General features: G+C 41.9%; 1 protein-coding gene across 2 annotated transcripts in view; it reads right to left on the bottom strand.

Annotated features, from left to right (window-relative positions):
• Positions 1-12,948: 12,948 nt before the first annotated feature.
• HYCC1 (hyccin PI4KA lipid kinase complex subunit 1) overlaps positions 12,949-21,636 on the bottom strand; it is a 421,923-nt gene continuing 413,235 nt past the window's right edge. The window contains exons 11-12 of one of the 2 annotated variants that reach the window (XM_086941769.1): positions 19,813-20,106; positions 12,949-17,161 (exon numbers count right to left, since the gene is read on the bottom strand). In XM_086941769.1, coding sequence (XP_086797895.1) covers positions 19,841-20,106 — 266 coding nt within the window. In that variant the 3' untranslated portion in view covers positions 12,949-17,161; positions 19,813-19,840. The remainder of the gene's footprint in view (positions 17,162-19,812; positions 20,107-21,636) is intronic. The other variant, XM_086941768.1, reaches the window with a different exon arrangement.

Below are 21,636 nucleotides of genomic sequence, written 5' to 3'. Positions count from 1 at the left end.
GTTCTTCCACCGCCGTTAGCAGCGCAGTTTCTGTTCCATGTCCCTCTCTGAAGCCAAACTGTGAGTGGTCTAATATGTCTCCGTCCGAGAGGAATTGGGCTAGCTGCTTGTTCAGTCGTTTCTCCAGGACTTTTGCGGCAAAGGGTATCCTTACAATAGGTCTATAGTTGCCAAGTTCTTCGGAGTATAGATTAGATTTTTTTTAAAGTGGCATAACCGTGGTGGTTTTCCATGCATCAGGAAAAATACCAGATTTTAATATATGCATGAACAGCTTTTCAAGTTGTTTGCTTAGCAGTTCGGGAAAAAGCTGCATCACCTTAGGTGGGCAGGGGTCCATCGGACTACCTGATCTGGTGGTCTTAACCATTAGCAGAATCTCTTCCACTGAGGGTTGCAGGAATTTCAACCGAGGACCCTGAGGTAACAGAGGAGGTTCCTTGTTAGGTTCAGAGGTTGGTTGTGCGGGTATGACTTTGTCAATTCTTTTAAAGGAGTTATATACAGATGATACTTTATTGACGAAGAATTGTCCCAGAGTGTTACAAAATTCTGAGGTCACTGTTACCGCGTTATTGCTATTGATTTTTGTTAGTTTTTTTACTGTGGCAAAGAGTTCTTTGCTGGAATTTTTTGCCTTGTTGATTTTACGCGTAAAATAGCTGCTTTTTTCTGCTATAATCAATTTTTTGTAGGCGGCCAAAGAGGATTTAAAGTCTTCTTTTGGCCCTGGGTCGTAGTTGGTCCTCCATCTTTTCTCAGTTTTCCTGCAGTTTTGCTTTTGTTTCCTAAGAGCTCTTGAGAACCAAGGTTGAGAAGGGGTTTTCCTCTTGAAAGTAACTTTTCTTTGAGGGATTGCAACTCTAACTGCAGAGTTTATTCAGTACGTAATTTGATCATTGGCGGTGTTGCTGTCTGGGGCAAGTTCAAGATTTGATGACTGAAGTTTATCTAATAATGTCGGGGTATTGGTCCTCAACCAGTCACGGTATGTGACGCTCTTAGGTTGTGGGGCGGGCCTGCTTGGCTCTTCTTTCAATTGCATGGAGAAGGTAATCACCTTGTGGTCTGACCAATGGACTTGCAAGGTATCCACTATTTTTATGCCCCTACTGGAAGTATGGATCCCATCGAGAGTGTGGCCTGCTCAATGAGTATCTTGCATGACCCTTTGTCCCAGGGCTAAGTTGGCCAGTGCATCCCTGAGTGTTGATGCCGCTGTGTCAGAGCTTTTTCCTAAATGTAGATTAAAATCGCCCAAGATGGTATAATCGGAGCCTTTCACACTGGATTCTAAAAACGGGCTAAGTAGATGGATAAGAGGTGTTTTGGCCCTGGGTGGTCTGTATATCAAAAGGCCATTGAAGGTATAGTTGTTTGTGACCTTGATCTGAAAGGCTAACGTCTCACAGTCTGGGTTGCTGCCCTTATCTGAGCTCTTGACCCTAAATGTGTCTCTAAATATGATGGACAAGCCACCCCCTCTTTTCTCTTTCCTGTCCACCCTGCAGATACAGAACCCCTTTGGAATAGCTGCAGCTAAGTCTAAGTCCGAGGCCTCATCTTCCCAAGTTTCTGTAATAAATATGAGGTCGAGATTTTGGGTTTCTATTAATTCTGCCATATGAATGTTGTGTTTGACCAAGGACCTGGCACTGATTAGTACAGCCGTGGTAGTGTTTGAATTTATCTCTGGGTTGTTGAGCTGTGTCTTGGGTGTGGCCAGTCCTTCGATAGGTGAGAATATGAAAGTATGGAAAAAGACTGGACATTGTGTGGTTTCCAAATGCATCTCAATTGTGGGACAGCATGCGCTAGTTCTGAGAGAGCTTAGTACTGACTGGGATAGCTAAGTCTCACCTGGCCTAGTATGTTTTGTGCAGGGGTTATGGCCCTGGGCCCGGTCCAGGCGCGGACGGGCGCAGATGGGCTTGCCTTTGGCGCGCCTTTGGCGCATGCCCGCAATACAATGTGCACTTTATGATATCTGTCTTTTATATTTGTTATTATGATGATCATGAATTTCTGCATTTTATGTGCTGTATGAGATTCGTTCTTTTATGGATATGTTTTTAACCGAATAAAGTAATTGAATTGAATTGAAACATCTTTGGACAATCGCTGGTTAGTGCAGGACAAGGACAAGACTTTCTCTAATAGTGCACTGATAGGGTCAGGTGCTTTTGATGCACGCTTGCAGAGGTTGAAATACCTCAAGGAGTAGATTCTAATTGTGCCTTATATTTTAATTCATTTTAATACGGTTTTTACTTCTTAATGTGATTTTTTTTAAACGACTATACATATTTTGGCATAATTTTTGTTTGAGGCGTTCACTTCGGATATACTGGAGACTCCAATGTCTCTGACTTGCGAACTCACCTTTTGCTTCCAGATAAGATCCCATGGTTGCTTTTGGCACTTATTAATCAAATAAATAATCTATATATATAATAATGTAAATGTTAGTTTGTTCAAAATCGCAAATCTCTGAAAGTTCTTCACTGATTGCTTTGAAATTTTGACAGAACGTTGGATTCGAATAGGGGCGTGTTTTTATATACACAACGTTGGAACCCAATACGCACGTGTCAAATACGTGCGTGTTTTTAATAGAAAGCCCGAACAGACACATAAAAATGTCAATGTTCGTTTGTTCAAAATCTTAAATCTCCGAAAGTTATTCACCAATTGATTTGAAATTTTGACACAACGTTGGATTCGATTAAGCGCGTGTTTATATATACACAATGTGGGATTAGAATACACGCATGTCCAATACACAGTGTTTTTAATCGAAAGGCCGAACAGACCTTATCGTTTTGTTTGCTGCGCAAAATCTACAAGGGACGCATAGAGACAATAGTCCACATATATTAGGATGGACAGTTGGTGTCAGGATGGCAAACCAGGAAGTTGGTGGAGGGAGGGGGGTGGAGTTGGTTCCCTTTGCAACATTAAGAAAGGAAGCATAGAGACAATAGTCTACATTTATTGGGATGAACAGTTGGTGTCAGGATGGCAGACCGGGAAGTGGGTGGAGGGAGTGGGAAGGAGTTGGAACACTTTGCAACATTAGCGCGTGTTGATATATACACAACGTGACAATAGTCACAAAAACATATTGTGTGCCCACAAGCATTGTGAAATTAAACATATTAGAAACGTGTGCTTGCTCTTTTCTTTCTCTTCCATTTAACCAGACTGAGCCACAGCAACGCGTGGCAGTGTACAGCTAGTTGTTTATAAATTAATAAAGTAAATGGTGCAATATCTGTTCTCCTTTTTTAGGCTGAGCTTACCTGACAGCAATGATGTCTAGTTATGAAAAACATATTGTGGGCTTGCAGCCTGTCCATTGCTTACTCTTCGTTAGTTTACTCAGTGGCGGCTGGTGCATAGGGGGGAATGGGGCGTTGCCCCACTAGCCGTGGGACGAGGTTCAGGGAGGAAGACAAGAGAGACACAAACCACACACAATGCAGCAGCGTCAAATGAAGTGCACTGCTCACTGCCCCGTGTGTCGATCACAATAGACAAAGATTACATTCTCTCTGACTCTGTTTTGCTTTCTTCTAGGGACGGACAATGACGAGGTCACAGCAGGTCAGAGACCTCCTGCGCATGTGCTCGCCCTGGAAGCACATGCGGAAAGAGCGATGTCATCATGAAGGGAGCGCGAAAGAAAGGGGAAAAACCCTTGTTTCAAATGGGGCACCTAAACTGCGCCCCAGGCGTCTTCAGCAGAGAGCCACTGATATCAATGGCAAGGGGCAGGACAGTGGGTGGCAATAACCAGAGCACTCCCCTTGCCTTCGCACTACTCACAGGCCTCCTGATCGGACAATGGGAGGCGGGAGCTTGTGCATTGCTCAGGATGGACACCGGCACTGGCCACAGTCACAGCATCGCACTGCAGAACACTCGCCTCTCACATGCCATAGGCCCGGATGTGTTTCTTGAGCAGAGATAGATGTCACTTGGTAAGTGGATCGTGCAAGATAAACAGTGCAGTGGGTGGCACTCATGAACATTCACGAATTCAATGCAGGTTGTGTTAAAAAATGATTAATCGATTCGGCAGCTAGGAAGGCACAAGCAGAGTGACGCCAGGTAGACACAAAAATTAAATAAACCATGTTTCTGTAAAATATTTGTCTCAATAAAACCTTTTTGTGCTATTTGTATTATGTGTTTATGAGCAGGAAGGTGTTAAAAATCTGTATTACGAACAACAGTTTCTTGGAATTAGGGCTTTAAATGTAATCGCCGGTACAGGTTTGGGAGCTGTAACTTACCTGCACATTATGCAACAAACGGGTCATAAATGAATTGCCAGCGCGGTCTCTCTCTACCTAATAACAGATTTTCATGATTTACTTCCTCTGCGCTATTACATTCTCGTGCTAGCCAGGCTTTAATTAGAGTTTTGAGAGGAGGTGCAAATGTGAAAGTGAAAGATCGACTGTGGCGGTGACTGCACTGCAGAAGTCTTAGAGTAGCGCGCGTGTACAGTACGTTAGGAAATTCCAGAATGAGGCTTGGGTGGTTTCATTTATAGATTTAGGCGCCCGCGGAGTTGAGCTTTGGCTGCCGAATGGAGGCACCAGACATTGTTTCTGTTTGGCAGAAGTCAATTGAACCCTCCCGAGACACCCCCCCCTCCCACCAACGGGCACTCAACTCGGACCTCCATGCCTCACCACTTTCAAATGTCACCAGCCGCCTATGGGTTTACTCTCACTCATTCACATGCTTCTTATTCAATGGCTTGCTGTTGGGTCTTCTCCTCCCTGCCCTAGCATTCCATACCGAATGTTCCCTGTGTGGAACACTTCTGGTATTCTAGTCTCGGCAGTTGCTGCCGGGGAGTTGCTGTGGCTGGATGTTAATAAAGCCATTCCCTTACCTTTGCTGTGGTTCCCACTTCTTTTCACTTGCCTTAACCATCATGTGCATGTCCCTATTTATTTGTGTTCTTTCACTACTCAGTTTTAGGGAGGTACTTTTTCCTTTCGACTTAAGCACTCCTGGTACATTTTTCAGCTGTCTCCCTAGTGAGCCCCCCTCCACATTGCTCTCTCCTTCATCCATTTGCTATTCTCTGCCACAACTTGTGCTGTCCATTGTGCCCCTTCTGTTGCTTCCGTGCTTAAACAAAAATACACTTTCACATTTTTATCTTTATATATACTGATCCAACTTGGAGGAGTAAAAAAATAAATGATTGCGTCATTTTGTAGGTGCATGTATCTGTGGTATACATGCCTACAGAATGACGGGAGCAGCCACGAAATACGATTTTTTAGATTCTTCTTTAGCCGTGACAGACAGCATCACTAACAACCATTAGCAAAGCCAATGGGTCCCAAACATGTGACCCTTTGGCTTTACCAAGGCTTGCTTAAGAGAGATGCAACGTGGCAACTCTGGACTTAAGATCAGTTTAGGGTGGTAGCCTTTAAATAAAACAAAGAAGATACAATATAACTATGAATGCTTGCAATTTAGCAGGTTTGTAGTTAAAACATTATATCCTTCCTGTTTTGTACTAACTTTATTAGCAGTGCAGCTAAGGGATAAGTGTGTGATGTCAAATCCAAGCAACAGAATGTTTATTTTTCTTTGAAAATAATACTAAAGATATAGCAGTAATAGGTGAACATACTCTCCCTTTGTTTAATATTCTGATTGAAACTGAAAAGGAGGTATTACTTTACTTTTTAAAATAACTGCAACAACAGAAAAGTGTTACGGTATATGGTATTTGTCATTAAAGCTTATTTTCTTGGTATACATGGTATAAACTAAGGTGAGAGAATCAAGCATAGTAGATTGAAATGACCAGTTAAAATTCAGAAAGTTCAGAATGGCTTGCGCCACAAGACTGATATTAATTAGTAATATAAACTGATGTGGTCTCTATCTCAGAACAAAGAGGGGTTGTTAATGTAGGAATTGAATAACTTCTATAACACGCACCCTATTATGTGAATTGTTATAATCACCTTCTGATGTTACAAGGATGAATACCCTGAGACCATTACACTATTGTCGACTATGTGACTGCTACATCAACCTAAACATAGAATTCCGCCTTCCAAATAGGAGGTTGGCAATAGGATTTTGCCAATTATATTTGTTTCAGCATATATGATGTGTCCTGTGCCCTCCTCATTGAAAATGTATTGCATTACTATGCTGGAGGTTCTTTTTTAAATATGCATGGTATATCATTCCAGAGATGGCATACTGGAATAATATACTAATGTATTGTTTAGATCTGTATTGTTCAGCATGCTTATGTAAATCATTACCTAGTGGCTGCAAATTGCTATATCACATCACTTGCATTGACTTAAATTGTGCTATATGATGACAACCTGAAGGAATGAGTGTAATATTTACTCCAAATATCATGCTAATATTAATACTTGCCAGATTAGTGAATAAAACCCTGGCCATACCAACCAATAAACCCCACTCAAACTGATTGCACTCAATCTTTGGCTACGCACAGCAAGATCTGATTACATGACCTGGCTGCCTAACCCATGAGGGGCACAAAAACAGCCTTTTTGGTGGGTGTAGCAGATTCTCACATCACCTCACACCCCGAACCTTAGAAAGAGAGCCAGAATATCCTTTTAACAGAGATTGGCATAGAATTTCCTTGATTTCAAATTACATCATTTATCCACTGCCCACAAAACCAATGAGAAAAAGTCCCTTTGGCCACGCCCTGCTTGCAGGACCCATGTTTGCAGTACAAGAATGTGACCATAACGTTTGTTCATTTCCTAGTGAATGGAGAGGAGACCGAAATACATTTGGTGGCCCTTGGTGCCTCCATTCCACAGATGGTGGACCTTGGGCCTCCGGACCTGTGCCCTCTCTAGGAAATCTTGGTCAGATCTTCTATAGGGATATTTGTTTTAAAAATCAAATCCAGGAAACTGGTTGACAGCATTATCTTCAGCTCAAATTTCTATGTTAGACAATTTCTTTCCCACACACTCCACACATGTGGAGTCAAAGCCTATGCGATGGATCACAGACTCCTTCTGTCTGGGAGCTCCCTTTGAACAGCATCAACCTTTGGAGGAGTCAAAATGTATTTGTTCATCCAGTAGGCATCACATAGGGGCTGCTCTCCAAGCCTTGCCTTAGCAGTTTAGGAACGCATATGCTATAAGACTCTATGCATGAGACCCCGAACCCTTTGTATGACTGGGGAATCTTGTTTTGTAATTAGATTTCTCAACATGTGCCAATAAGGACTCAAGTACTAGTGCCTTTGACCCCTCTTTCAGAACTTTGGAATGCTATCCAAGTCTTCTTCTGGCAGCTTTTGGATTTCTTTCAAGAAAGGTGTCAAAACGTTGTTATTTTGTTAGGCTCAACTGTTTTACCACTGTTTGGGCCAAGATGTCTTGGGCAGCCAGGCAAGTTATATATAAATAAACTTTACTTAGAATAGACCCGTTTATGGCTTTGTGTAAATAATGTCAGTAGATGTTGATACGTTTGAATTACAAAAAGGATTTGAGTGGAATTTAAAGGGGCTCTTAGGTATCTAATAATAAAACATTTTGGTTAAGTTGCAGTTTAACATTACAAAGGTATCTCTTGATTTCTTATAACTTTACATCTTTGGCAAACCTGTACAAAATGTGGCAGACACCTGCATGTTAGTATTACATCAAATGTCATTCAGTTGCATGAATGTGGAGAGGAAAAGTGTAAAGGGGTAGGGTGTAAAAAAATGATTTGCTAATAATGATGACAGTGTTTGAGAAATCAGTATGAAATTCAGAAAACCATTAGCATGTTAAATGTTGGCATGTCAACTTTGTTCAGATCTATGTAGTGGGTGGTAGAGCTCGAGGAAGGTGTCAAAAAAGCTTTGACTGCCTATAGCTTTGACAATATTTGAGGGATCTGCATGAAACATAGAGCTCCAAAACGTGTCTTAGAGTTTGCATGCCCAACTGAGTAAGACTACTGATGAACACTAAGTGAAGCAATCTTACTAGTTTGCAAAGAGAACACACATACACCATCTCATCCACAATGAATACAGCTCCACTTTATGGAGCCGAAGAGTGAATGTAAATTGTCTGCTGCATTTTGATAATAGCCCCCTTCTAATTCTTTAAGAGAACTGTTATATACTGTAAAGTTATGTTGGTACATTCCTAAGCAACTGAACGTAATATAAATATGTTATAGCTTTTTAATAATAGGTGCCACCGACTGGAAAATACATTATATATTATACTTATATATTACATATAGCTTTGTTATTGCCCACACCAGCGGCGGCTCCTCCGCTGAGGCAGAGGAGGTTAGTCCCACAGAGAAGTTCAAAAGGAAAAAATAAAATGATAAAAATGCACCGTTATCATTCTGTTTTACTGTACTGGCTCGGTTGGTTGTTCAGACCTGTGGGAGGAGTGGTAGGCACTTTTTAAGGGTGCATAACAATGTGGCCGGCCGTCTTGTGCCAGCCAAAAAGCCAGGCACACTTAGCATGTTCCCTACTGGGCTGTATTGCACAACCTGAGTGGAGAACATTCACAGCCTCCCAGCCCCTCTTTGAGCGCCGAACCATGGCGCTCAGACCAATCACAATGCTGCTGTATGGCAGCGTTGTGATTGGCTAGGGGATTCTGTGAGGCTGTGTGCTTCCTGCTGCCAGAGAAGAGGATGGAGGAGAAGCACCGGCCGGCGGCACCCAGGTAAGTGCTTTCATTACTTCTTTTAATTCCGTCCTCCCGCCCCATCCCCCCCCCCTGTGGGCCACTACTGGCCCACACCACTCTTCAAAAGTTAGCCTTGTCTGCAAGACTTTGCTAACAGTTGAAAATCAAAGTTGAAAAAAAGGTGGAACTTATGAAATTCAAAAACTGTCGCAACAATTGCCCAGTGGCCTCACAATTTGATAGAGTTGGTATAAGCACAGCACAATCATGCTTTGATTCTTTAGTCCACTTGTTCCTGTTTCCAACTATTTCTCTTAATTCACTTACATTAGGAATTTTGACCATGAATTGAATTGAATTGAATTGAAAATTCCATTTATATAGCGCATAACCACCCGAAGGCCTCGCAGCGCTATAGTCTGAATTCTGTGTGCGACTGCAGGGAAAGATTAGTGCGCTTTTGAGAACAGATGGGTTTTCAGTTCTCTCCTAAATGACATCAGGTTGCTGTTTTTCCTGAGGGACAGGGGTAGGGAGTTCCATGCCTTCGCCGCTGAATAGGTGAAAGAGCGGCCGCCCCATCGAGCTCTCTTGATTTTTACTTTTGTTGCCAGGTGCAGTGAAGCTGAACGTAGGGTTCTAAGAGGTACATACGGCGGTACTAGAGGGTACAGTACTGCCGGGCCAGTTTGATGGAGGGATTTGTGCAGGATGCACATGGCCTTGAATAGTGATCTTGAGGCCACTGGAAGCCAGTGAAGCTCCTTTAGGGCATTTCTCGCTGACTGCCAGCGGGGGATATTAAACAGTAAGCGGGCGGCGCAATTTTGAGTGACCTGAAGTTTTTTTGTCACTGATGCCGGGGCCCCAAGATATAAAACATTTCCGTAATCCAGGCGGGAGAGAATCAGGGCCTGGACCATGACCCTCCTCGCCTGGAATGGGAGCAGAGGGAGCACTTTCCGGAGCATTTTCATTAGCCCTATGCACACCGAGGCAGTGATAGTAGCTTGGGACGAGAAGTCTAGCGCTCTGTCCAACCAGACTCCCAGACTCTTTATCTGCTCTTTAGGAGGGGGGGGAGTACCGAGACACAGAGGCCAATCATCCAGGAAGGAGGTAGGGGAGGAATTGCCAAGCACCATGATCTCGGTCTTCTCCCCATTGAGCTTGAGGTAGGAACGTTGCATCCACCCAGCTACAGCTTCCAGACATGGACCCAAAGTGTTCGACGAACCCCCCTCGTGGTCCAAAGAGACCACGAGTTGAGTGTCGTCAGCGTAGGTGACAATCCGCACACCAAAAGGGAGAACGATCTTCTCCAGAGGCTGCATATAAACATTAAACAGCGTGGGGCTCAGGGAGGAGCCCTGAGGAACCCCACAACTGAGAAGATGTTTTGATGATGTCACCTCGCCCTCAAATACCTGGAAGAAGCGATCCTCCAAAAAGGAGGTCAGCCACAACAGGGCCGCACCCGACACTCCCAAGCCACTCAAGCGATGTAATAATGTGGCATGGTTCACAGTGTCGAATGCGGCACTGAGGTCCAAGAGTATGATGGCTGTTTTACCACCTTGGTCCATTATGGCTCTCGCTGCCTCCGTGACCGCTAAAAGAGCGGTCTCAGTGCCATGTTGTGGGCGAAACCCTGTTTGGGAGACCTGAAGCAATTTGTTGGATTCCAGATATTCCCCTAAGGCTTTGTTGATATGCCTCTCCAGCAACTTACTCATCCATGGAAGCAGCGAGATAGGGCGAAAATTGGATAGATTGTTAGGGTCCAAATTCGGTTTTTTTAACAAGGCCCTTACCATTGCACACTTCCAGGCGGCTGGTACAGAGTTGGAGGTAATGGAGGTATTAAGAGCCTCCATCAAACAGGGGCGGATGGTATCCATTGCTTTGACTAAGGTCTGGGGTGGAGCCGGGTCATTTGGGGATCCAGAGGTAACCTTCTGAGCAAGAGAGTCTAAGGTATTAGGGTCCAGGAGTGGAAAGGTAACCAAGGAGCAGGAAGGGGGCAGATCTGAATCTGAGGTGGGCAGTGGATTAGTGCCCCCATCATTTGCTGCTAATTGGGAATATATGGCCTGAATCTTCTGTGAGAAGAAAGTGGCAAGATCCTCACAGCGGGCCTGCGCCCCCTCTGATATAGGTCTCTCAACAGGAAGAGATATCAGAGATTTAGCGATCTTAAAAATTTCCCTCGGTGAATTAGCTGCCATATTAATTTTATTTTCATAAAACTTGGCTTGAGCAAGTTTTATCTCCCTCTTGTAGTGCTTTATAACTGCCCTGTACTCCAATTTTTTAGATTGAGAGCGGTCCTTCCTCCAGGCTCTCTCCGCTTTCCGGCATGTTTGTTTCAGGGCCCTAAGGGCGAGAGAGTACCAGGGAGCAACTTTGGGCCTTCTGATTGTTTGCAGGGAGCGTTTTGGAAGGACTCGATCTAGAGAATTGGAGATCCAGTTATGAAAATTATGGACTGCTAGGTCGGGATTCTCTGTTTTTTGGGGCAGTTGTTCGGAGAGGGCCTGTTCCCAGGTGTGAATTGGAAGCGCGCTCCATTTCCTACCCCAATGCCTAGTATGGGGTGCAGAGATAATGGGAATGTTGATGGACCATGTAATGGGAATTAGACAATGGTCAGACCATGGCAGTGGTACAGGTGCTTCCACTGAGAGCGTGTCCAAATTACTGAAAACATGGTCCAGCAGATGGCCCCTGTTATGTGTCGGCTGAAACCCCTTTTGGGTGAGACCGATGGCCTGGAGGCTAGAGCGGAGGCTGTTAGCAGCGACATTGAGGGGATCGTCTAAATGCAGATTTAGATCACCCAGCAAAGTGAAATTGGCAGAGGTAAGTACAGAGTTGGCGGCTAAATCTGTTATGTTGGCAATAAAATCACCAGAAGCGCCTGGTGGTCGATATGCCAAGATCCCAGAAAAGGTAGTAGTCGGAGACAGACATAATGAGAAATATAGGATTTCACACGATGAAGAGGTGTAGGGGGTGATGCGACAGCTATACGTATCTTTATAAATAATAGCTAGTCCTCCACCCCTGCCTGTCTGACGATTATGACATTTGATGGTATAGCCTTGAGGAATGGCCCACACTACTGTGGGATTATTGTGGGGCTGGAGCCATGTCTCTGTTAGGAAGAGAACCTCTGGGTTGTGCTCCTGAATCAACAGCGCCAACTCAGTATGATGCTTTGAGAGAGAACGGCAGTTGAGGAGGAGCAACTTCAAGGTATACAAGGGCTGGCGGTCCACTCTAATGGGTGGAGAGAAGCCCCAGTTGCAACCTTTGCAACGCAAATGGGTGGGATAAGGAGGGCCAATAATAGGACATGAAGAAACGCTAGTGGGTCGCAGGGCACGCAGCGTAGGAGCACTGTATACAATGCGGCGCCCTACCATAATTCCAGACCACGAAGCCCGAAGCGTCTGAACGCGGACTGGCGCAGACTGGCTTCTCTTTGGCGCCTCTTCGGCGCGTCAAAGGCGCTCCCGCTGCGCGTCACCGCTGCGCTGGGGGTAGCTGTCTATAAGGGTTAGGAGGTGTGGGGAGACTAGACCGGCGACCTATCAAAGATGGCTGCCTCGCAAGAAACAATCAGGCAACACGAGCGCTTTTCTCCCTCCACGCAAACAGCACAAAATCGCTGCAACCATATCTGCAACAGATGAGGTGTTCACAGTGCTATACCTTTAAACCGCACAAGTGCATTGAATTTATATGGTCTAATTCAAGTACATGGCATCACAGACTAATAAATATAAATAATGAAGAGATTCCTTCCTTATTGCCTTTGCACAACCTGGTTAACATTTGACACATACTTAGAAATGGTAACAAAAGTAACAGTTCATTAATTGTTAAATGTATTTCTCGAAATCCAAATGTTGACTCATTTAAAAGAAAATGACTAGAATTCTAAAGTAAGCAACATCAGTGAGAGTAAGGATTGATTTGAGAAAGCACGTTGTGTGCTATACTCAGAGTTGGCAGATTGAGTCACTGCTCCTGACTGCATTTAGAAAGGGAGTGCACTGTTGAAGTGAAGAGTGGGTTGAGGGCAGTGAGGTTCTTTCATAGCATTGTGAGGGAATGTATGCACTTACATCACATGGTTCAATTGACACATCAAGTGGTGGGATTTGAGTACTACAAATTACAAAAGACCTGAAAGGTGGATATACGTGGCCATCACAAACTGAAACAGACAAACAGATAAAATTATCAATACAAATTTATTGGCAAAAATATATATCCAAACCAAAAGTCAACCAAGAGCAGAAACCAACATAATAACATTTTTGCAATAATTCCATTGACACGAAGACCTGTAAAAGTAATTTAGAAAAAGCTACATATCAAAAGACAACATACTGTATATTGAATATGAAAATATGTGATAACTTAGAAACTAAGAAAAGTCTACTTTAATAAAATACACATTTTGTGTTGATCCCTTTATTGAATCCTATGGGAACACTTTTGGGAATTGTATCGGTCTTCTTCCCTACACAGAAATGGTGCTGTACCACACTGAACCACAGATAATCCACAGGACAGATGAGCCCACATGCTTCTCTCAGTGTTCCTAATTTATAGCTGTTATAAATGAACACAAAATGTGAGCTTCTTAATGGGCAATTTACTAGCTGACAGAACAGAAACTACTTGACTTGATCACATAGTTATACAACAAACCGATTAACGCAAACAAAGGTCTATGCTCTTGCCTCACCCTCAATGGGAAATGTTACATTTGTTCTTTGATTTTACTTTAATCTATATTTTCCAGAGTTCAGGAAGCAGCAATCACTGAAAAAAGATTTCACATCTGTGAACAGCAATTACATAAACCTCTTCCTTATAGATCTCAATCTCATAGTGATTCCTAATGATGTTTTCTCCAAGATGGTAATCATTAATAATCCATACCCTAGGAGGTAAGAGTGATAGACAATTAAATCAAAAGCATCTTTGAAATAAAAACAAGGTTTAAGATTGTTTCTGAAAGGAAGTTGTATAAGTAAAACAAATGCATTCAATGATGCCCACTGCACATGCGTATTCATGAGCAAGTGCACACAGCCATCTTGAAATGGTCAAAAAATTATTTTATAATGGCCGCCCCCTATAGCGAGGCAAGTGAAGAAAAATGAGCTTTAGGTTTGGGGAGAAGAGTATGTGGGGTCATGGTAGAAAAGGGAAAGAGGTTAATAAATTAGTGATTTGGTTAAGACATAATGCACAGCAGGGAGAGCAAGTGGGCAACAAAATAGTCCCTCACATGCAATGCAATGGAGGATCTGAATGCCAGCAGCGAAGGAATACATTAGCCAATAAAAACACAGAGGGACCAACGTGATTCTGTGTGGAACAAACTGGAGAATAGCAAGGAAAGCCATAGAATCAGATGCAGGATAATGAGTTCGACAACAAATCCATCCAATCATCAGCATGCAGCTGACCCATACCCTGTTTTCTTTACGTAATGTATTGGAAACAATAGGTCTCCAAAACATAGTTAAAGTGGTGTGCAGCCAAGAACTAAAATGAGCCCACTATAGTTTAGAAAGTGAAATAAGGGCACTAAAGTGCTTAAACACACAATGTTAAATAATAATATATAAATAAACACTGAGCAGGCACACCTCCACTGAGCAATTTTCTTTTTAATTACCACTATTTTGTAAACATTTTGAGTGATAACCATGTTTTATGACCCCTGAATATAAATGAAATACGCCACAGAACATGACTACTTGTTACATGTTTTAGTAACTGGTCATAAATTTCAGAACAGCAGATGGCTACTGTAGTTTATTATTTTAATTCCTATTCTAAAATATCCAGAGCAATCGGAATAAAAGATACATACAAAAATATCCAATATTTGCCATAGCAACAGAGTTATCTTGAGTAGTCAGCAAAAGGATTGCTAAAGGTTTTGTTTTGGGAGAAGAGGAGGGAGAATGGTACATGATTAATTTCACATCATGCCAAACATGAAATAGCCTAGCAGCACAGATTTGATGAGTGTTGGTGTAAACTACTGTTCTTCACCTGCCTTCAATGATAGCACCAATGCAAAATACAGAGTACACTTGATAAAGAGAGTAAGACCGTGGTCAACATACTACAAGAAACGATTTTGTATGAGCCATTATGTTAATAAAATTAAAAGAATCTAGTTCTGTAAACCGTGCCTTGATGGAACTGTTTTACGTTTCGATTTAAAAAAAATATGCAATATATATTTATTTTGATTAAAAAAAAAGAAAGAAAGTGGAGAAATACAGATCTTTTTAGAAAGACATGACAAGTTCCGCTCGAGACCAAGACAGGCAAATTCAGCATATAGAAGCTGTAGAAGTAAGACACATTGAAATAAACCTTCTGGGATCCCAAGTAGTGTAAAGGCTTTTACCAAGCCTTTCTGGCTCCAATGCTAGTTATTGTTGGTCAAAGCGAAAGGAACTAAAGGGGCTGATTTCAAATAGAAGTTGGAATCACTGTGCTTGACAGCTTCACAGTATTAAGTTGTGCAAATCACTTTCCAAACAACAGATTATATAATGTTTTAGCCTTCTTCACCTCTTAGCTGATGACCTGTTATTTGTCTCAAGTGATGCCCCTTCCCCACGCTCAAGAATGGTAACTGACAGCAAGGTACTCTTAAGGCTCTGCACATCTGGATTCCACTATGCTGGTTTCATGTGGGTATAGACAAACACATACCACTAGAGGCACAACAACAAAATCCAGTTAAGAGGTTTGTATGGGCATTGGCACAGTTGGTTACCATTCCAATGTGATTCTAACCAAGAATCTGCGAGGATACATGTGAAGTTTTGTAGTTAGGCTGCACTATGCCTATGGTACTAATGTGTAATCAGAACGTTGCACTGAAGTTAAACATTTTAGTACATATATCTTAGTGAACTTGTTCCAAATAACGTAATTGTTTTGCAACATTTATTTTCACGGACAAGACACACACACACACACGCACACAAACACACACACTACAATTCACTAAACAGATGTGATACTACATTCAGCGACACCATTAAGGTTTTGCAATTTTAGTGACACAAGTATGTTTTTTGACAGCCAATAAGGAGATAGAAATGGAGAGGGATTAGGTGTCTGAGACAGAAAACACTAGCATTCAAAGGGCAGAGGGATATTTCAGACGTTCCTGTAAAAGACAAATTTAACCCCTCTTGTACAAAAAGGCGATATCGGAATCACAGCGTAAAACAGTACTCATCATAAGCTTCAAAGGCATCAGCATAGCTAGAGGAATATGGGCAGATTTCTCCAGAAAAATATATCTCAAATGTAATCTTTCTTCATAATGAACTGAAAACAAGCTATTTTTGTCGGACAAATGTACATGATCTAAATACTTCCCAAAAGAAAGTTCATCCATCCTATTATACGTTTTACGTATGACTTAGATAACACCAATTACAAGGTGAATTTACAGCAAAGCAGGAAGTCCAGCTGAGGGTCGTCTTGCAACACTGATTACAAGTCCTGTGTCTTAATAGACTAAACCACAAAAGTATGAGGCTACGGCTTGCCCAAGGCACCCACCATCTGCAGCTCTTCTTACTGCCAGTGACTTTAAGGGAGGATTCTTCAATACATTTTGTTTTTATGATTTAGGAAAGCAGTCTTCCCTTATATCAATGTCACTTTCACAACATATAAAAAACATGCTTCGTTTTGAAAGCAATGAAATATTTGGCCAAATCTACACTTCTACATTTTGGAAAGCATAGCCAAACTTGTGGATACGGTATTTACAAAGTTACCGGTAATTGCCTTCCACTAATCTGAAGAGAAAGTAATGCAGATGCTTGGAGACCGCTGATGACTTGATTGGTGCTTGCTGGGTACAAGCAGTTCTGTCCTTTCAGATATGTACATCAGTTTTTCCTCCTGTAAGCTACATGCTGAAAACCTATTTGCTTCCACACCGCTTGCAGTGCCAGCCCCCGTATCAACATTGGCTGGACTGTTTGAGACCGTAATGCCACTCACCTGCTCAAAGGATCTACTGAAAACAGAAGTGGCAGTGTTGCCCAAGCTGTTGCTACCAGGTTTGGGCAGGGATTGACTTGTTGTTAAAGTTAGCCTCTTCAAAGATACAAGTTCAAGATTTTCACTCATAGCTCTTTGATTCTGCTTGCGAGCAAGGTGATCACGGCATGATTCTGCTGCAGCTTCTTTATCCTTCAGTCCAACCTTGAGTCCTCCGGACCTTCGCTGAATCTTCGACAAGGGTGGCTTGCCGCTGCTGCTGTTGTTACTGTTGTGGAACAAGGCTGATTGGCTTGTGCTAGAGGCTGCCCTCGAACAAAACCCCTCGTCAACCTCAGAAATGTCCATCAACTCATCTTGACCGGTTAAATCGACAGCATCTGCCGAAGGGAACAGCAAAAGTCAGATGTACATTTAAACATAAATATTCTTCACATTTGATATAATGTATAGACAGGATGCAGAGATTTAAAAAATAAATCCAGTGACTGCCACCAAGCAAACTATTGGTCAAGACGTGCAAGAAACATACCCATACCTGTATAGGGATTCATATACACCATTATTCAATTGATTACTAAAGCATCAATGAGGAAAAAGGCATGCCAATATGATCAAGTGCCAAGTCTGGATATGTTATTCATGCAGCAGATTAGAGCATTTGAGAAAACCGCTAGACAGAATATACATTATTGTGAGACAATAAGACCATGAACCCAAGCAGAAATCAGTATAATCAATTCAGAAGATTTTCAGTGCCCAACAACTTACCCTGATTGTAAAATCATTTTAGCAAACCACATAAGCATATAGGACTGAAGACTGGAAAGGTCAACTTTTGCAATTGAAGTACACTCCGTACGGTTGGTGTAGATAGAGAAACCCCAGTAATCGGCAGAATCTTGACCACATAGCTCTCCATGAGATGGGTTCCGAGACATTTTCGGATTCACAATTTATTGGGAATTATTGCCACTTTGTGGTTGGAACCAATAGGCGATTGCTTGGATAAAATGCTTAAAATGTTCTACGAAAACATGCAGTTTTCATTCAAGATAGTAAACTACTAAAGACTATCCCACAGTTAGATTCACTGTACGATGTGAAAAAATGAATGAATGGTTTTTATTCCTAAGGAGAATCATGTACACTAATAATGAGTCACGGTCTCCACCGGAGAGTGACTTATGAACATTCAGAGAACCTTTTATGTCTATTCATTTAACCAAAGAAGAATTCAGACTTGTTCCTTTTAGACCTTACATGCCATTTCAATCACAAAAGGGCCACAATCTAGCACAGGAATCAAAGATTTCTATGTTGTAAAGCTGCAGTATTAGGAGTATTTTGCAGAGATACCAATCACAGGATCATAAACATTCACTTCCTCGATAACTCTAGAATTGTTACAAAGAAAATGTTTGAAAGAAGGCACTTTTTCTCCACAGTCACTATCTCCCGCAATGTCTAAAAATGCAGAGGATAAAGATGTACAACTGGTGCGCAGGCACATCGAATTATGGGAAGAGGGTGTAGAGGTGTTGCTACTGCAGAATAGGGGGTGAGCTTAAGGGTGGATTTGAAAAATTATATTGTGCATTTTTTAAAGATGCTACTAAAACTTCCTTACCGAAGATTAACTTTCAATGATAAACCGAATACTACCATGCCGAAATTAATGTATGCACTTTCTACCATCTAAGCACTCTTGCACCATGAAAGTAAATAGGCAAGCAAAAAAAAGTTCTCATTAGTAGAACAAGGATGGGTCTCAATCAATAAAGAGACTTCCCTGAACTTGAAGATAATTTCATGCCAAAGGAGTATGGAAAGAGTCAAAAGACTATAGGCCTCCGCCTCGTGAGGACTGGACTGCTACGGACTGAAATTGCACTGCGCAACCACATCCATTTCTGACTCAAAGGATGAGAAGCATGGGGTAAATGCTTTAATGACATTTCAGAAAATGTCTGTGGACGTCTTGAGAAAATGGAGTGTATGGAGAAAAAGGGGTTCGAGAAACAGAGTGAGTGAGAGCTAAAGCTAATTGAGCCTATGTGAAAAAGCAGTTTCTCTGGAACTGTGGAACTGGCTGCAGTCTAATATTAGTCACCTATTCAGCTGCAGTAGGCAAAGGAGAAGGGCAGCAATTGAGTCAGCTTCTTGGAAATAACTTTCTTCTGTACGGATGAAGGCAGCAAGTCATCCTTGAAAGAGATGGATCAAAACTTCATTTCAACAGGTGAATGTCTAGGTGCAGTATTCGAAATACCAAATTACTCCTTGAATAGGGCTCATGAATCTGAGATGGTGGGGAATATGGGGTGCAATACCACCTCACTCCACAGTCATCTATAGTCACACAGGGAATACTTGGCCAATACTACATTCTGAACCGACTCGGAGGCTCTTGGTGTGGTGGTACCTGGCAAGGCGTTTGTCCCATATGATTGACTCTGTAAACACAGACGCTAGTTAAAGATAACAAAAATTATCTGATAAAAATAAGATAAAATTACAAACAAGTGTCAGTAAAATGAAGCAGAGAACATCATGAATATGTTATGGTCAGGTGAAATGTAAAATTAAGAGGTATAACATGTGGTATTATTTGCGGTGTAAAACAAGTATGACGTAAATGGGAATCTAACATGCCCTTCTGTCACATTCAAATCTTTGCCAGCTTCATAATCGGCTTGTGGTCCCAGTCACCAAGTGGCAGTACTTCCCAATAATTTGTCAATCGGGGGTCAGCTATGAGAATAAATTTGATTGTGCAATATTCAATCCTTTGTTGGAGATTGTTCTATATTTCTGCCAGGTTTACCAAATTCGAGTTAGCTACAAGAATTCTGAGCTTGCCACACTTTTGAGCGGTACATACATCCGGGGAGCAAGTTAAACTGTGCAGGGTCTGCAGGCTGGTTAAGAGTGTTCTCTGAGCCGGTTTTGGCCAAAGGAAAAGCATCCACATATTATGGTGGCTGTTCCTCTATAAACATGCAGCTGTGACCCTTTCACCTTCAGGTACCTTGGAGTGCAGTTGATTACACATTCTTCTAAAACTGCACTCTGCCAGGTGAGTTTATCCCAACTCCATCCTCCACCATTTTCCTTACAGATTTTTGCCTTCTGATCTCTGTTACTCCTCTGCCCTCAGTTCTGGAGTCTGCTGTGGAATCCTGCAATCCCTGCAAATCATTCTCTGTTTGGGCTCTGCCCTTCTCCCCATTCCCGGTTCTCTCGACTGATACGTTTGTGACACTAATTTCAGGAATGATCAGGGTGCCCAACTCAGAAGATTCAACACTGTTCTCTGGTTGTTCTAAAATGGAAGACGATAAGATAAAATAATGGCTGAAACAAAAGGTGACATGATGCAAAATAGAACATAGAAGGAAAAGTCACAAAACCGACAGATGAAAAATAATGCCAAGACAGACCACATGTTTTCATACTGCATTAGACTAGCTGTGAACCTAAAAACAATCGCCATATTAGTAAGAATGATATAAACATTAAATGGCGTTACATGGAAACCTTTAGGAGAGGTGGAACTGGAATATGATCCACTCCCATAGGCTTGTCCTAAACATTCTGCTTTGAACGACATATATTTCATTTATGATAGTCTCTCCGTGTGAAGGTTTCCCTCATCCACAATTCTGTTTGTGCTCATCAGAACAAGGAGAATACACATATAACTGGTTGAATGTCTAGAAGTATTTTTCTTTCATAACAATGCAGCCAGACAGGAACTAAAAGCCACCTGTCATTGTCCTAGGGTCTTTCCTCAAATTCACAACAAAAAGTACTAAAATATAAATAGGAGCCGGGCTGAATAATTTTTTAAGATTTTCTTTTTTACGTTTCATCAAAAATGATGGTCTAGAAATCAGCCTACAATTGGGCCTTCAAAAATACTGATGGTTAAACAGATGTCAGTCTTGATATTAAACATAAGAAGCAACTGTACACAGCTCTTCCGTAGTACAGCTTAATTGTATAGCTACTGGTTTCGTATCGTTTCAATTTTATTTCACCAGAAACAAATTTAGACAGTGGGTTTGGTTCACATAGGTATTTTCGGCCATAAATCTAAGCTTTTTGGCAGAAAATACCTTCAATAATGCCTACTAGAAATCCACAAACTATTTCCTGGAAAGGGTTAAAGGTTTTACTACTGCAAATTTTTCTGCCACAAGTATCCAGATGCGAAGTAAATCCCACAGGAGGGGGCAGAAATGAGCATTACAGGGTGTGGTTAGTATTTTAAGCTTGTAAACCTTTACAAAAGTACATTGTGGGCATTCACAAACTCTCATCTGATCTCTTCTCCACTGGAAATGTTCAGAGACTTACTTACTCCAGCCAAGGAAACAATCCCTTTCCATTATGAGAAGGGAAATGGATCACCCCCAGATTTGGTTGAGGCGTAGGGGAAGGGCTTTGTTCACAGGAGGGGAAAAAAGTGTTTCTGTACATTTGGCTGCCTTTCCCACTGTATGCAATTGCATGCTGTAAACAATTCAGCACAGTGGAAACAGGCAGCCTTACAAAAAAAAATCACGACAGGGGCGTTGGCATGCCCGAAACAGCTCCTGACTTGGATTTCAAGATATTGTATTACACCTTTTTAGTAAAATGTGAAACTTGAGGAAGTGGATTCAAGCAGAGTTGTAGAACTCCACTCGTACACTTTCTTTCGTAAATTGGGTCCAATATGTCGACAACTACAGTTTTTTGATATGTATGAATTATGGATATGGAGGACAACCTCACTATATGCCTTCAAAACAACTTTTTAGTCCTAGAGTTTTCATCTACAAACCATTCATATCAGATCCATTAGTCT

This window comes from Lissotriton vulgaris, chromosome 10 (genome assembly GCF_964263255.1).
Source record: "Lissotriton vulgaris chromosome 10, aLisVul1.2, whole genome shotgun sequence".
In the NCBI taxonomy this organism is placed as follows: domain Eukaryota; kingdom Metazoa; phylum Chordata; class Amphibia; order Caudata; family Salamandridae; genus Lissotriton; species Lissotriton vulgaris.
Note: the sequence above shows the minus strand (reverse complement) of the source record. Positions and strands in the feature narration are given on the sequence as shown.